We start from the raw sequence: 14,993 nt of genomic DNA on the forward strand, positions 1-14,993 counted from the left end.
ACCATAACATCTCTCCGATTCACACATGTGTACATGATGAGTATGATCTCCGCTTTTTATTCTCTGTCCATTTACAATGGAATAAAGCTACAAAAAGAACGGACTCGAAGTCAATTCAATGCTTGTCAGATCATGCATATTATATCTAGGCCTAGTACCAAACAATGACATGATTTACAGGTAGCCCGGAGCTCATTTTGACTTCTGACTCTTGGACTGGGAGTGCAGCGGGCCGGAGTCTTGACTTGAGACTTGAGTCTGAGTCTAAATAATTTGGAACTTGAAATTTAAGTTGAATTGAACTTGAACTTGAACTTGTCTTCATGGTCTTGCCTCTTGGGCCTTCATTCAGTGTATGAAAATGATCTAACCTCTGTTCTTGATCTAGTAGTAGTTAGATTTCTAAGTTAGATGTAGAAATCTAGATAACTTTATCAAAGTTTTCAAACGAAAATGAATTTCGAGGCCGAGGAATTAGAAGACACCAGTGAAAGTGGAAAGCTGATGTACGTGTTGGCGGAACAAGAGCAGACTGATCTTCAGAGGGATTTTGATCGAGCAACAACATTTATGACTTCAGTGGCTGGGAATCTTGGCAGTACCAAGCTTTTATATTTCTATGCAAGATTCAAGCAGGTGATCATTTATTGTGATACCAATAGTACCATGCAGTAACGTAACCCCCCCCCCCCCCCCTCCAGAGAGTTGAAGAATATTGTTTTAAAGAAATTTAATCTTGGGCTTCCAATTAATTAGTACAACAAATTAGACAAAGCTTCAGAGTTCAGACTCGTCTCTATATAGTGCAGTGTATCGATCATTCAATGCCATTTGTTCTGCTGAACTAGATACGTACCTCAGACGATATGGAGCTCCACTGTTGGTCTGTCACCGTCTCTTACTCGTATAGCCCTAGTCTTGGTCTATCTAGTGGAATATGATTCCCCAAGTTATAACAAAATCAAATTTCATATCTTCCTTTAAAAAACAATATAAAATCTTACTACTAAATTGTTAATTGATCATCACAATTACTGGTATTGATTTTGTTTATCTTATTAACCCCCTTTCATTGTTGTTTTCTTCCCCCCCCCCCCTTTATAGGTCTAGAGTTCTAGATCTATGAAGGGGTGACCAAAGTTCGCGGACATTTTAGAACATATTACAAAATGTGATATTCGATCTATGATTTCTCACATTCTACACAACTTTATTTATTTCAATTATTACCAAATGGACGGCAAAGTTTTTTACTACAGATTGGTTCAACTAGAAAAATTTACCGTCGAAGGATTTCGGAGATATCGCGATCTAAAAATTCGATGTCCGATCGTGCGTGTGCGCTGCATCTAAAAAAGTCATAAAAACAATGAGACCTAACTTCACGCACGGTGGTTTACAGTTGATTTATCAAAAAATGCGATCCATCAAAAATAAGGTAATATCATAATTTGCAAGGAAAGATATCGTATAATCAGTTCGTACCACTCTTTACTTACAATTTTCAGGATTTCTGATCTCAAAATGAAGATTTCCAGACCCTTAACCTTATCGGTAAGTTGATAATTTTTCGGAACGGACGCAAATAACTGCAAAATTTGCCGATCTTTTGTCAATATTTTCACAATTTTGCAACCAATTCTAAAGAAAATTTCGTGACTGGGTAATTTTAAGACCCTCTTTCCATTGGTGATATCAGATTTTCGAAATCTTACCGATTTTTTGAGAAAGCGAACTTTGGTCACGCGCGAACTTTGGTCACACTGCCATATATATATTTTTTTCTATTTCACTTTCTCCTCGCCTTAGCCTAGAAATGTCTGTAGATCTACTGTGCTTTACTTAATTTATTGTTGTGTGCTTATAACCTGGCTTAAAATATTTTGTATTGCTGTAATGGGCGATCCAACTTTACAGGTTTTCGCAACCTTCATGGAAAGCCCCGCATTGGCCTATAACCTTGGTTAATTTACTGTTACTTATACTTTATACTTATCTATTGAATTGAAATGAATTACTCTTAGTATGGAGCCCCATTTTTTTAAATCTATCATGAGCACAAAAAAAAATTAATAATTTCTTTTTTTTTAAATTTATTTATTTATTTATTTATTTATTTATTTTTATTTATTTATTTATTTTTATTTTTTTTTTATTTTTTTTAATTTTTTTTAATTTTTTTTTTTTTTTGGGGGGGTTCAGGCGAACGGGGTGCATATTGATTCTCACATGGGGTCGAAATGCCTAATGACTTTGGTCTAAATCAGCTGATCAAACTTTTATTTCTCTCTCTCCAATGTCTTCAGGCAACAGTTGGAAAATGCAACATATGCAGGCCTGGTATGTTCAATTTTCAAGGGAAACAAAAATGGTAAGTGTGCAGGAAAAAAGGTCATATGACTCCAAAGTGGAAATTCTGTATTAAATCATGGACCCAACTGTTAGGGACACCCGGCCCTCCACTCAGTGTTATTTAGGTATGCATATATGCGTGTTCCCAGCATCCTCCCCCCCCCCCCTCCCTTTCCAGCATAAGTCTGGTGTGTATATAAAGTCAGTACGGGTAGATCTTTTTCTTTTGTTATACAAGCCTCTTTAGCACCCCCCCCCTTTTCAACATAAGTCCAGTGTGTAAAGTCAATACGGGTAGATCTTTTTCTTTGTTACGAGCCGTAGATTTTGAGAACATGCATGCACTCCATGCAGTCCCTCCGTTCCCGGAGTGGGGGGGGGGGGGGGGGGGTGGTGGCTGGGTAGGGACACTAGACAGCAAAGACCATTTGGTATTGGGAATTTCTTCTCTTCTTTTAAATGGCATATGTCAACCTTCCCCATACACAGACAGAAACCCTTTCCAAACACACACTAAGGGAATAACTAGCAATTTTCTGCAAAAAAAAGTTTACTGTTTTTTTTTGCTTTATCTAATCCTAACAGTTTGATTTAGACAAAATGAAGATTTTTATACTATAAAAAGATCATACTTAAAAACTTATTATTATGAAATTATTGTGAAACATCAAAATATATAAGACTTAGTTATTTTAAGCTAATATCTGTTCGTTTTCTTGTAGCTACTTCGCTTGATGAGATCGACAATCACACACAAACTGCGTTGTGTAAACTCCCCTCACTAACCCGTACAATGCACTTCAGTCTCTATAAAGAGGCGGTCAGTGAAGCCTGACATTCCAGTGAAACAACCATTGATATATCAGAGACTGAAGCTTTTGGTCTAGAGGCGGTCAGAGTCAAGACCTGGGGGGCGTTTTACAAAACTTGTCATCAGTGACAAATGACAGTTTTTGTTGTAAGCTACTGAAATCCTTGCTCCTGATTGGTTATCATCAGATTTGTCACTGATTTTTGTCATATAACTTGTCATTGAAAACAGGCTTTGTGAAACGCCCCCCCCCCCCCCCCCCCCCCCCCCCCCCCCCGATGAGCTTAAATGTGGTAGTGTTGATTACCTCTTATGTCCCCTTTTTTTTTTTAAACTGAAAGGAAAGTCTACCAATAACCATGAAAACTGCCTTTTTTTATAGTTTTGGGAAGGTAGAAGATGATTCCTCTGAATAGGAGAGCTGAACGAGAGCAAGAACAATAAAGAGGCCAAGAGGGTCAATATAGACCAAGCAATCTGCTCTGAAAATTCTGGATTCTGGACCTATGCACTGTCAATGATTTTGATGTCGTCCCCGTCCTCTATTTCTTTTATTTGACCTGGGGGTGTTTCACTAAGATTTTAAGTCAAACTTATCTCTAAGTTGGACTTAACAATTATGGAAAGCTGTTAGCATCTTTGAAAATATTTTGTAAAAGTTATTTTAAAAGGCATAAAATGTTGATTCCAATCATTCATATTTTCTGTTATCAAGGGGATTTCATGTTCTTGATGTGGAATATATGAAAAGTCTAAAATACTTGAGTTTTCGCTTTTGAACACATTTTATTTTAAGGCTAGAAATGATTCTCCATAATTTTTAAATCCAACTTAGAGTTAAGTTCGACGTACACTGTAGGATCTTTGTGAAACACCCCCCCCCCCTGGCATGTAGTGTCATAATAATATAGTAAACATAGGCTCCTTTGCTCAATACCATTTGTAGGGATGCATGGAATGCCTTGAAGGATATTAGCAGAGAACAGGCCATGATAGAATACATTGAAGCAATGGATGAAGTTGACCCAGACTGGAGCTCAAAGGCCATAGGTCAGAAGTCATCTTCCAGAGGTTTTGGTGTTGGAGTCAGTACCATGCTGGTCGAAGAAGAAGAGGAATTGAGGTAAGATGGGTAATAGCTTTAACTAAGAAAGAAAAAAAAAGACTTTTAAGTTGGGTGGTCCAAATTTTGATTTTGAGCGTCCAAATTGTTGGCACCTGTTATTTGTAGAGGAGGTCAAGACCAGATAAGCTTTACTTAGGTAGCCTTGATTAAATCCTATAAGTATCGTAGTCGAGTGGTTTAAGCACTTGACTTGAAATTCAAAGGTCGTGGTTCGATCCCCGACACGGCACTAATGTCCTTTGGCAAGGCATTAATCTACATTTGCCACTCAATACCCAAGAGAGAAATGGGGACCCGATAGAATGACAAAAGAATTTATGTTAGTAATTGCCTATGCTCGCGATGATCATATGGTAGGAATACTCCCCAGGAAGTGGAGACGGTGCACATTGTGCATGAATGTATCCAATGACTGGGGTAATAAATCTGTAAAGCGCTTTTAGATGGTATGCTGTTTTAAGCGCTTTATAAATCCAGATAAGTATTATTGTTGAGCCCTGGTTATAGCCAATTATTATGTTACCTGTTTTCTTCAAAGTGATCAGGAGAAATCCATTTTTGACTGGTGCAAGGAGGGCGAGGTTGAACAAGTGCGACTTCTTCTATCCAGTGAGGGCACCAACATCGAACAAGTGGACGAGGATGGTTTGACCCTGTTTCATTGGGCGTGTGACAGAGGTCACCTGGAGGTCGTGACCTTACTCCTGGAGCGAGAGGTCAACGTGAATGCTCTGGACCAAGATGCCCAAACCCCACTTCATTATGGTAATGGCTCCCGTTAGTGTTTTTCCCTTTGTATTTTTTTATTAAAGTAAATAATTTTTCTTTAAAGCCCCACTGCACTACTTGTAACTACTTGCTCCGTCTATATAGAAAACAATGCCTAAGCAGTGCCTGTTGGTCTTCCATGATCCTCTTTGTCAAGATTATGGTAATTGAGAGCTGAGTTGATGAGATAGCCACCTGTTAGTGACCACACTGGGTGGTCTAATTCCTCCTGGCCAAACAAGTAAAGATAGGCTTTAAATCATTATGCAGTGCCATAAAAATATCCTGAATCTTAAAGAGTAATTATGGTATACCTCCATTGAAATTTGATAATGAACAAATTCTGTAGACAAATATTATCTATGAACCCTTTGACTACTGAATTCTAATATTTCCTATAGATATAATACAGGAACTACCCGATTCCAGTAGGCAATTGGCCTTATTAAATATCTTTCTCTCTATTTTATCAAATATTTTCTTTGGCAAGTCCAAGCTATTTTCCCTGACCACATGTAATAAAGATTTTAGAACATCTGATCGTTGTATCATTTTATTAGCCCTACTGGAGCTGAGGTCAGACAAAATATGATGCAAAATTTTTGGGAAATCTGGTGTGAATTGATGTTCGAAACTCCACAATACTTGATAGCGTATGCAACACCAAATTATCCACGTACCTTATATTGAGTGTCCTGTCTCCACTTTTTTTCTTTTTGTTGTTGTTTGTTATATATTATATTATAAGATGATGACATGAATCTTAAACAAATGATTGGTTGAAAGCGTACACTGACTACCGGTAGGAATTTACTTTGCCTAACGCGTACTTTGGATAATGTCCGGTCATTAGTAAAATCATGTGATAAAACATCATTTTATAAAACAAATAAAACGTAATTCTTACTAATGCCCTCACTGATGTGTATTATTTGTATAATGTGCAGTCGACTCGGCCTTTTTAGAAATTGTAATATTTAAATTTACAGTTTTTATTACTGTTACATATTGTTTACCTCTATTCTAATGATATATATCTCTCTCTCTCTCTCACTATCTCTTTCTCTCTTTCCCTTCTTTAGCCTGCACGTGTGAACACCTCCCAATCATCGAAGCTTTGGTCAAACATGGTGGCAACGTGAACGCAAAGGATGCAGATGGGAACCTGCCGGCTGACAACACATACAGGAAAGACATCCATCAATTACTAGCAATAAGCCGTGATGTAACATGATATTAGATCAGGGGGGTGTTCCACAAAGATCCTAAAATCCTAACAATTATGGAAAGCCTTTAGCATCCTTTAAAATATTTAGTAAAAGTTATTTTAAAAGGCATAAAATTTTGATTCAAATCATTCATATTTTCTATTATCATGGGAGATTTCATGTTCTTGATGCGGAATTTATGAAGAGGCTAAAATACTTGAATTTTTGCTTTTGAATATGGTTCATTTTAGGGCTACTAATGGCTTTCCGTAATGTTTAAGTCAAACTTAGAGTTAAGTTTGACTTAGAATCTTTGTGAAACACCCCCAAGAATCTTCAGATGGTGTTGTGTTTTATTAATGCTTTCATAAGTTTATACACATGTAAATAGAATTACAGTTTTTAAATATTATGTGAAAAAGTGTCTTATTATATGAGTCCCCTATTTTGTATTGACAAAGGTCAAAATATTTGTGGATTACAAAGTCAAATACTTTTTTTGATAGATCCATTGAAACTGGACATTAATTGAAATGTGTTCAGTAACATGTATCAAGGTGCTAGCATGGCAATTGAGAGGATGATTGGAAGAATCAATATGACAGATTCACAATCCACAGCGCCACCTAGTGACAACCCATGTTTAGTCAATTTTGAGTGATGCATCATGGGAAAGGTCGCCTAAAATGTCAGCTGTGGCATTGTAGTAGATAAAGGGAATTAATTTTGGTGGGGAAAGTTCTTTGTCCTAAATCACTATATATTTATATATACTGGTATATATATATATATATATATATATATATATATATACAGTCAAACTTGTCTATAGCGACCGCCTAAGGGAAACGCAAAAAGTGGTCTTTGTAGACAGGTGGTCTTTGTAGACAGGTTCCTTTAGTACATGTTTCAATGAGAAACCATTTTCAAGGGAAACAAAAAATGTGGTCCTTGTAGACTGGTGGTCTTTGTAGACAGGTGGTCACTAAAGCAGGTTTGACTGTATATATATATATAATAATTTTGATTTATTATTATTTATTTATTGGTTGAAGCCAATATAATGCAAATGAGGCGATTTATAACCCTAGACTTTTAACCTCTCCTTTGCCAAGAGTACCAGGATTTCCATGAGTTTTGATTGACACATATTATAGACCTCCATTAACAAAAGGATGGCACTGTGTGTTGCAAATCTTCTTCACACACTAAACTATTTCATCATTTTCATGCCTTGAATTGACCTTATGGATACCCTGTTTTCACCTGTTCGTAGTTGTGAAATACAGGAAATTTAGAAATAAACTAAAATCCATTGCTAACCCATTTAGAAATACAATGTGTCAAGGGGATATTGTTTTTTATCGGTATGTAAAGGGTTAAATATGTTTATAATGATGACGTTCTACTTGTCTTGCCCATAATAATTTAAATAAATTCTCTATGTACTTTACATTAAAGGCATTGTTTAACAATGTAAAATCTGAGACGTGTTATCAGCGCCTGTGATATGGTGTAATATCGAAGCCCTAATAAAATTGCGCTTCAAAATGATCACTAAGGGTGGTATTCTCGAAAGCGGCCTAAGTTAAACCTGGCCTAAGTTAAACCGTGGTTTAGTTAGGCCAGGCTTAACTTAGGCCGCTGACCTAAGTCATTTTCATTTCTCGAAAGGTGGCCTAACTGATCCATGGTTTAAACCTGGCCTAACTTAGTCCATGGATTATTCACCATGGTTACGGTTTCTGCACATGCTCAGTACCGAAGCTGCGACGTCACAATGCACTAAGACAATGGATGCGCGCAGTGTGGAGAGGATGCATCACCTCGATAACTTGAGCAATATGACGTCACAATGCACTAAGACAATGGGCTAAGACAATAGATGCGCGCAGTGTAGAGAGGATGCATCACTTTGACAACTTGAGCAATATGACGTCCAGGGGCGGCAGAGCGACTTCCAAAGCGGGGGGCAGCACCAACTAAAAGGGCACTTGCTGGAATTGTATCATTGTTAAAAGGGAAATTATCAGAGGTGAAAAGGGTCACATATCACACCTGAAAAGGGGCATTGAACATATTTTAAAAGGGGCACTTATGAGAATGAAAAAGAGGCACTTAAAAAAAAAGGAAATGTGCATTTGTTGATAATAGGGGCACCTCTCAAATTTTAATAGGGCAATTATCAGAGGTGAAGGGGCACTTCTTAAAAGTGAAAAAGGGGCACTTATTGCAAAGGAAAATGGAAACTTGTCAAAGGAAAAGGGGTGCGTGTCAAAATTAAAGGGGCACTTATCAGAGGTGAAAAGGGGAAGGGGCACTTCTTACAAAGTTAAAAGGGAACTTTCCTATATAAAAAGGGGCATTTGAAAAAGGGGGCACTGTACCCCCCAACTCTTTCTCCCTATCTCCATCTCTCTCTCTCTCTCTCTCTCTCTCTCACACACACACTATCTCACATCATTGTTTATTTCTCCCACCATTAAATTGTTCTTTCTCATTTGGTTCCCTTTCTCTTTTACTCTATCTCTCTCTCTCTCCCTCTCTGTTCTCTCACTGTTCTTTTTCAAGACTTTTCCATGTATAATTCAATGAACCCAACAGTATGCAGACTTAAAATCAAAAGATATGAAAGGAATATTGTATATAACATATCAACAATTATGTTTAATTTATTTATTTTTCTTAAAACAGAAAAGATTGTAATTCACAATGAATACGATTATAAAATTGAAGGTCAAATATAAAGCTCCAATAGCCTCATAATCTGCTACTTGAAACTATTAGAATTAAATGTTATGTATTTGTTTCATTACTTTTTCCCATTTTTGTTAAAACAAAGCATAGTCTACTTTTGAGCCGTGTTTCATGACTTGCACTATATTATAAAACACATCATGAAACATGATTTCTTAAATGATTCTAAATCACAATTTTTCCAGTGAAACAATGAACATCTGATGTACATAAAAACATCCTTATAAGTGATGGTTGCTTTGTGGTTCACATACACAACAAGGACATATCAGGCTTTTTATCAATGGTTGCTTGTTTGTTACCATAGCTTCATGTTATGAGGATTATAATACAAAGGTTTTGATCCCCATGCAGTCACAGTTACAGCAGATGGAGTCTGGTTCATTGAAGAGGCTAAGTAGAACTTCATAGTCCTTGCAAGTATGTCTGTTGAATGAAAAGAGAAAAGAATGAAAGGAAGCACATTGAAACCTATTTCTGTTAAACATTAAAAAGGTCTTGCATGTACATTGTGGTAAAAGTGGAGTACATAATCAATTACATGAAAGTATTGATTGAAAAATGTGAATGAACAAATGCCATCCTTGAAGTACCTGGGCATACAAACAACAACTTATTCGTACAGCCTACCTGTCAGATATTCAGCAGCTCAGTAGTTCTCCTTCCTCTCTCTGAATTTGTCTCAGTTATCAGGGAATTTGATTTCATTTATTTTACTGAAGAAAAACATCATCCTGAAACAAAAATAAAAAGGTTTATACCTCATTAAAATATCAAAGATCTACTCCATTGATAATTGGTCTTAGTTATAGTGTCAATCATATTCTAACTTTAAAAAAAACTTAAGGCGCCTTTCATGTAGGCAGTGACTAGGCACCCCCTCCCCACTCAGTTACTAGTAATCATTGATTTACAGAATGACTACCGGTTTCTCTTTTAAAGTCAAGAACAAACATACACATTCTTGCAGTACTATCTCATACATATGCTTGCACCAAGTTGTACTTGCCATGTCATGGCCTAAGAAAGCCCTAAGTAGTTAAAGTCTATAGCCAAGTTAGTCCCTTCCCTAAAATCAAGTCTAGAGGTCTACATCTTACTTAGATAACCAGCCGACAGTTGGCCTAACCTAGATGTAAACGTAGCCTGGAATGGAGATTTTACAAGGCCCTAATCGTTAGAGCCCAACTTTTCCATTTTAGTTCTAGCATTAGACCAAAGATTGTCTTTGTTTATGTTATCTCCCAAAATGAGCTTCGTAAAAGGGAAAAAGTAAAATGAAAATTTACTGCACTATACTGTACTGCAGTTTGTAGGTCTCTAAGTCTTATATGGTCCATAATTGTTGAATTTTCTTCTGACCCAAATTTGAAAGTAATTAATCAACTGTTGATTATTTGTGTCTTATTTTCAGATAGTTCCGCCCAGAAGTCTAGGCCAAGCTGTCACTGTCAGGAGTGACTGGTAGCCATGGCAATCGAGCTGAAAATATTAGCTCATGCCGATTTCAAATGAATAAAAGTTTGAGTGTAGATTGCACCTACATTCATCAGACAAAACAATTTTAAATCACTTCATAATGTACCTGTAGACACATCTGCAGATTCATAAAATCAGCAGATCTGTTTAATAAAAATTGTATAAACATGATTTAGTTTACAAGATTTAGGCGTAATTACAGCTTTACTCACCAGCAGACTTTCCAAGAAAAATGGAGTATCTATTTTTCCTGTTCAGGAAATAACTGGTGTTTGGCCAACTGGCTTGGAGACGCCTATGTGGGTGCAATCAATAGCACCGACGATATTAACGCCAGGGAAATGGCAGTAATTATAAAATTCATGTTGGGTCTGCACTCTGCAGGACTGCCTCTCTTGTTGAAGGAATTGAGATGTATTGCTCCCATCTCCTGGCAATGGCTATTGAGATGGACTTCACAAGGCGGGACACCGTAGCTTGGGAGAGGCCTTCTTTTTTCATCCCCATGCATCAATTGAAAAGAACCTGAAATAGCAGAAAATCAAGATGAAAAATATGTTGATATTTGATAAGATATTATAATTTCTCTTTCTTTGTAGTTTACTAACTAATAGTATTATTAGACTAAACTACTGTAACATTATCAACAAATGTATGTCAAAAAAAGGAAGCTTCTGTCCATTTCCTTTCAATTTCTATTAGACCTGTCTAGACTAGACTCTTATTGATGAAATTTAGATCTAGGTCTAGTAATATTGTTTTAAAAAAAAATGTTTTTCTTGGGGGGGGGGGGTGGTTCTGAAAATCATCATCGTCCTGTAAAAAATTATTGCACCAACAGCCACTACTAGCACTGCAGCTCAGGCAGAGGTGATACCAGACCGAAATTTCTGTCTCTTCAATCGTTAGCCTCTGATTTGGGTAGGGTCGGCTCCTGAAAGAGAGGAGCCGATGTTATGTTTAAAAACAGGTTCATTGAAACTAACATGCAATTGAAATTAACATGCCACTTAGAAATGCACTGCAGCTGTTAAGGCACAGTTCATTGTTATTCATATTAGATGCATACACACAATGAATGTATGCAAGGTCCTCTGTTCACTACATTATACATGTAAAAGCACATGGATATTGAGTCTGGATAAACTACCAAAGCAACCACACGTGCTTCTGAAAGCTCCATTTTGTTTGTCTCTATACTTGCATTTATTTAGCTTAATAGTTATTACTTTCCAACCCACAACACAACAGCCGACACTACCCAAATCAGAGGCTAACGAACGAAAGAGACTGCATGCTAGTCCACTTTTGGGCAACAGCGTCTCAAAAATCCACTATAAAAGTAGTTTCTACGTCTAGCAATGATAGTTTTAAGGTGGTGTTAAGGTGGTATATGCGTACGAAAGTACAATAGTGCCAAGAAAAAAATTACCCGGTAAGAAATTGCTCAATCTCAGGAAACGAAAATGTTAACCGACAATTATTTGCACGTATGGGACTGGTCTGCGAACACCATGAAACTTTACCAAGTTTCCCCAAAATGTATTCAGTTAAAAGCATTTTAGATTATCACCAGTACAGCAACATGAAAGTAACAAAAATACTTTATTAGCTGGTGTAACTTTCATGAGCGCTTATCCATACAAAAGAGTGTAAATTGTTATCAAATATAGAAATTCAAATGCAAAACTTACCGTTCACTCTCCGCGGACAGTCGATTTAACTAAAAAGTGACGTCACGTGAAGTTAGGCCGAACTATGACGTATTTAAACCTGCCCTCTGAGCGGCCTAAAGTTAGGCCGAACTATGACGTATTTAAGCCTGGCTTATCTTTAGGCCACCTTCGAGAATAGGAAAAAAGATAGTCCATGGTTTAAACCAGGTTTAGGCCACTGATTTAACTTAGGCCGCTTTCGAGAATACCACCCTAAGTGCCTCAAAAAAGTAAAAATCTTTGAGTGACCAGTTTTACCATACTCATTTTCCTCAATAGACTAGTGTTATAAACACCACTGGGAAAACCTTTTTTGGAATTTCAAATTCCAATCATAAATATCTTGAAAATCAGACTGGTGATTGGCTTTTAAACGTCATGGGATTCCTGACTGACCCAAAGGTTTACAATTATGATTGCAGCATGAGCTAAATCCAGGATTTTCTTAAGAATCTGAGACCCAATCCCTATAAGAAGATTAGTTAACATACATATAGAGAAAAATACAACACTACTGTAAGATGAGACGGGTCGTCAGGCTTCCTTAAATGTGTTAATACAGGGATACAAATCTGCATTGATATTCCTTAATGTCCTTCTGTTTTTTTCAGGAATAAAGAACAGTCTTTACCCAATGTCTGAATAACATGTTGGAAATTAATGACATTTTTTGCAAAAGATGCTGGGTGTATTTTTTTTTTTAGCTCACCCGAGCCAGTCACCCCTAAACTTTTTACATTTTCAACTTCTTCTTTGTTTTTAACAAAACGTTCTAGGAATTATCGTTAGGCAAGGGAGATTTAAAACTATTCAAATTGGGTATGTACCCCCAGGGTGGCCTTGGGGGTAGCGCCGCCCAAGTTCCTCGGCGACAGTATCTGCACATTTCTTCTTCTTGAAAACCCACGTCTGAATTTTAACCAAAATTTGTAGGAATCACCTGCAAGAGAGGGAGATCTCTAGTTGTTTAATTAGGGTATATGCCCTCCAAAGGGGCTTGGAGGCAGCCTTTAATATCCACCATTCAAACAGCACTACTAGCATGGCAAACTTTAAAATGTAGACATGCTTGCCTCTTGAAAACTGTCGAAAAATGGTTTTAAGAATTGTTCCGTTTGAATGAAGGATATCTCTTTAAAATACCTGGTTACCCTCATTTCTTATTTCATACTCTGATAGATCATGAAGTATTGATATGATTTCATACCAGGGGGTGTTTCACAAAGATCCAAATTAAAACTTAACTCCAAGTTAGACTTAAAAATTATGGAGATCCATTTGTAGCCTAAAAAGACAATATATATTCAAAAGCGAATATTCAAGTATTTTAGACTTTTTATAAATTCCACATCAAGAACATGAAATCTCCTTGATAATAAACAATAAGAATGATTTGAATCAACATTTAATACCTTTTAAAATATTTTTTACAAAATATTTTCATTGATGCTAATGGCTTTCCATAATTGTTAAGTCCAACTTAGAGATAAGTTTAACTTAGGATCTTTGTGAAACACCCCTCAGGATACCTAACTTGACCTACTGTTCCAATAAATCATATGTTTCTGGTGCGAAGGGGGTGGGAGCTAGGTCCCTTGATGCGAGGCCCCAACTTTCATCGGCTCATGTGAGTGAGCTCTAGATCAGCGACCCCTAGATGTTCTTTTATAATGAAAAATTTAAAATAAAATACACCCTGCATCTTATAAAAATATTCACAAGGGAATTAATGGTGTGAATTTTGATGCTGGGTGTACTCTTTTATTACCGTTTTGTTCTTTTGTATGTGTTTTTTCAATGCCAGTATACTGTAGGTAGTATCCTGTGGGGTGTTTCACAAAGATCCTAAGTTGAACTTAACAATTATGGAAAGCCGTTAGCATCCATGAAAATGTTTTGTAAAGGTTATTTTAAAAGGCATAAACTGTTGATTCAAAGCATTCATATTTTATGTTATCAGCGGAGATTTCATGTTCTTGATGGGGAATTTATATAAAGCCTGAAATACTGGAATGAATTTTTGCTTTTGAATATATTTTATTTTATTTTAAGGCTACAAATGGCTCTCCATAATTTTAAGTCCACCTTGGGGATAAATTCAACTTACGATCTTTGTGAAACACCCTCCTGATATAACAAGATTTCAATAACCCTTTGGCAACAATCATTCAACATTTTGTGGTTTGGCTCAGAAACATTTTATTCTGGGCCCTAAAAAAACATGCCAGATGCATGAGTGGAGAGGGCAAAAAATTTTGTACAAATTGCATCCAGTTTTGTTTCATGACTATATTGTGTTTGATGCTGGGAAATTTTGAAATGAATTAAGCTTTATAATCCTTAAATTGACAATATGTTGAGAGGTTCAAAATAATTGTTTTTCAATCAAAGTTTGCTCTTGTTTAACTTTTTGACAATATTCACTCCTGTTTGATGTTATCTGTTGTTTTTAGAGACATTGCATTTCAATTTGTTAAACAATGCAGCAATGAAAATAAAAATGTTATTTTTGAAAATTAGCCCTTGTTCAACTTTTTGGCAATATTCACACCTGTTTGATGTTATCTATTGTTTTTAGAGACATTGCATTTCAATTTGTTAAACAATGCAGCAATAAAAGAAAAATGTTATTTTTGCCAATTTGAAGAGCAATGTGTGATCAATTTAGCCCTTAAAATAAGTCCTGTCTTGAAAGAGATAAAACAAGGCAATTTCCCTTTTCTCAAGGATTTTGTTTATGAGGTTCCACTGTAATAATTGAAATTAATAATAATAAT

General features: G+C 36.4%; 1 protein-coding gene and 1 long non-coding RNA gene across 2 annotated transcripts; one reads left to right on the forward strand and one right to left on the reverse strand.

Moving 5' to 3' along the window:
• The first annotated feature begins 453 nt into the window (after window positions 1-453).
• On the forward strand, window positions 454-7,023 carry LOC115919025 (acyl-CoA-binding domain-containing protein 6-like). The gene is made up of 5 exons (XM_030997215.1): window positions 454-636; window positions 2,307-2,371; window positions 4,110-4,286; window positions 4,828-5,054; window positions 6,140-7,023. The coding sequence occupies exons 1-5, from the start codon at window positions 454-456 to the stop codon at window positions 6,289-6,291; spliced, it is 804 nt and encodes a 267-aa protein (XP_030853075.1). The 3' UTR covers window positions 6,292-7,023.
• A 1,984-nt stretch (window positions 7,024-9,007) lies between these two features.
• LOC105436941 lies at window positions 9,008-12,401 on the reverse strand. Its single transcript, XR_004066423.1, has 3 exons — window positions 12,196-12,401; window positions 10,714-11,026; window positions 9,008-9,756 (listed from the first exon to the last, which is right to left on the reverse strand). It is a non-coding gene; the product is annotated as an uncharacterized LOC105436941 (long non-coding RNA).
• Between the last annotated feature and the right edge of the window lie 2,592 nt (window positions 12,402-14,993).

The sequence above is a fragment of the Strongylocentrotus purpuratus genome, unplaced genomic scaffold (genome assembly GCF_000002235.5).
Source record: "Strongylocentrotus purpuratus isolate Spur 01 unplaced genomic scaffold, Spur_5.0 spur5_scaffold_4, whole genome shotgun sequence".
Taxonomy (NCBI): Eukaryota; Metazoa; Echinodermata; class Echinoidea; order Camarodonta; family Strongylocentrotidae; genus Strongylocentrotus; species Strongylocentrotus purpuratus.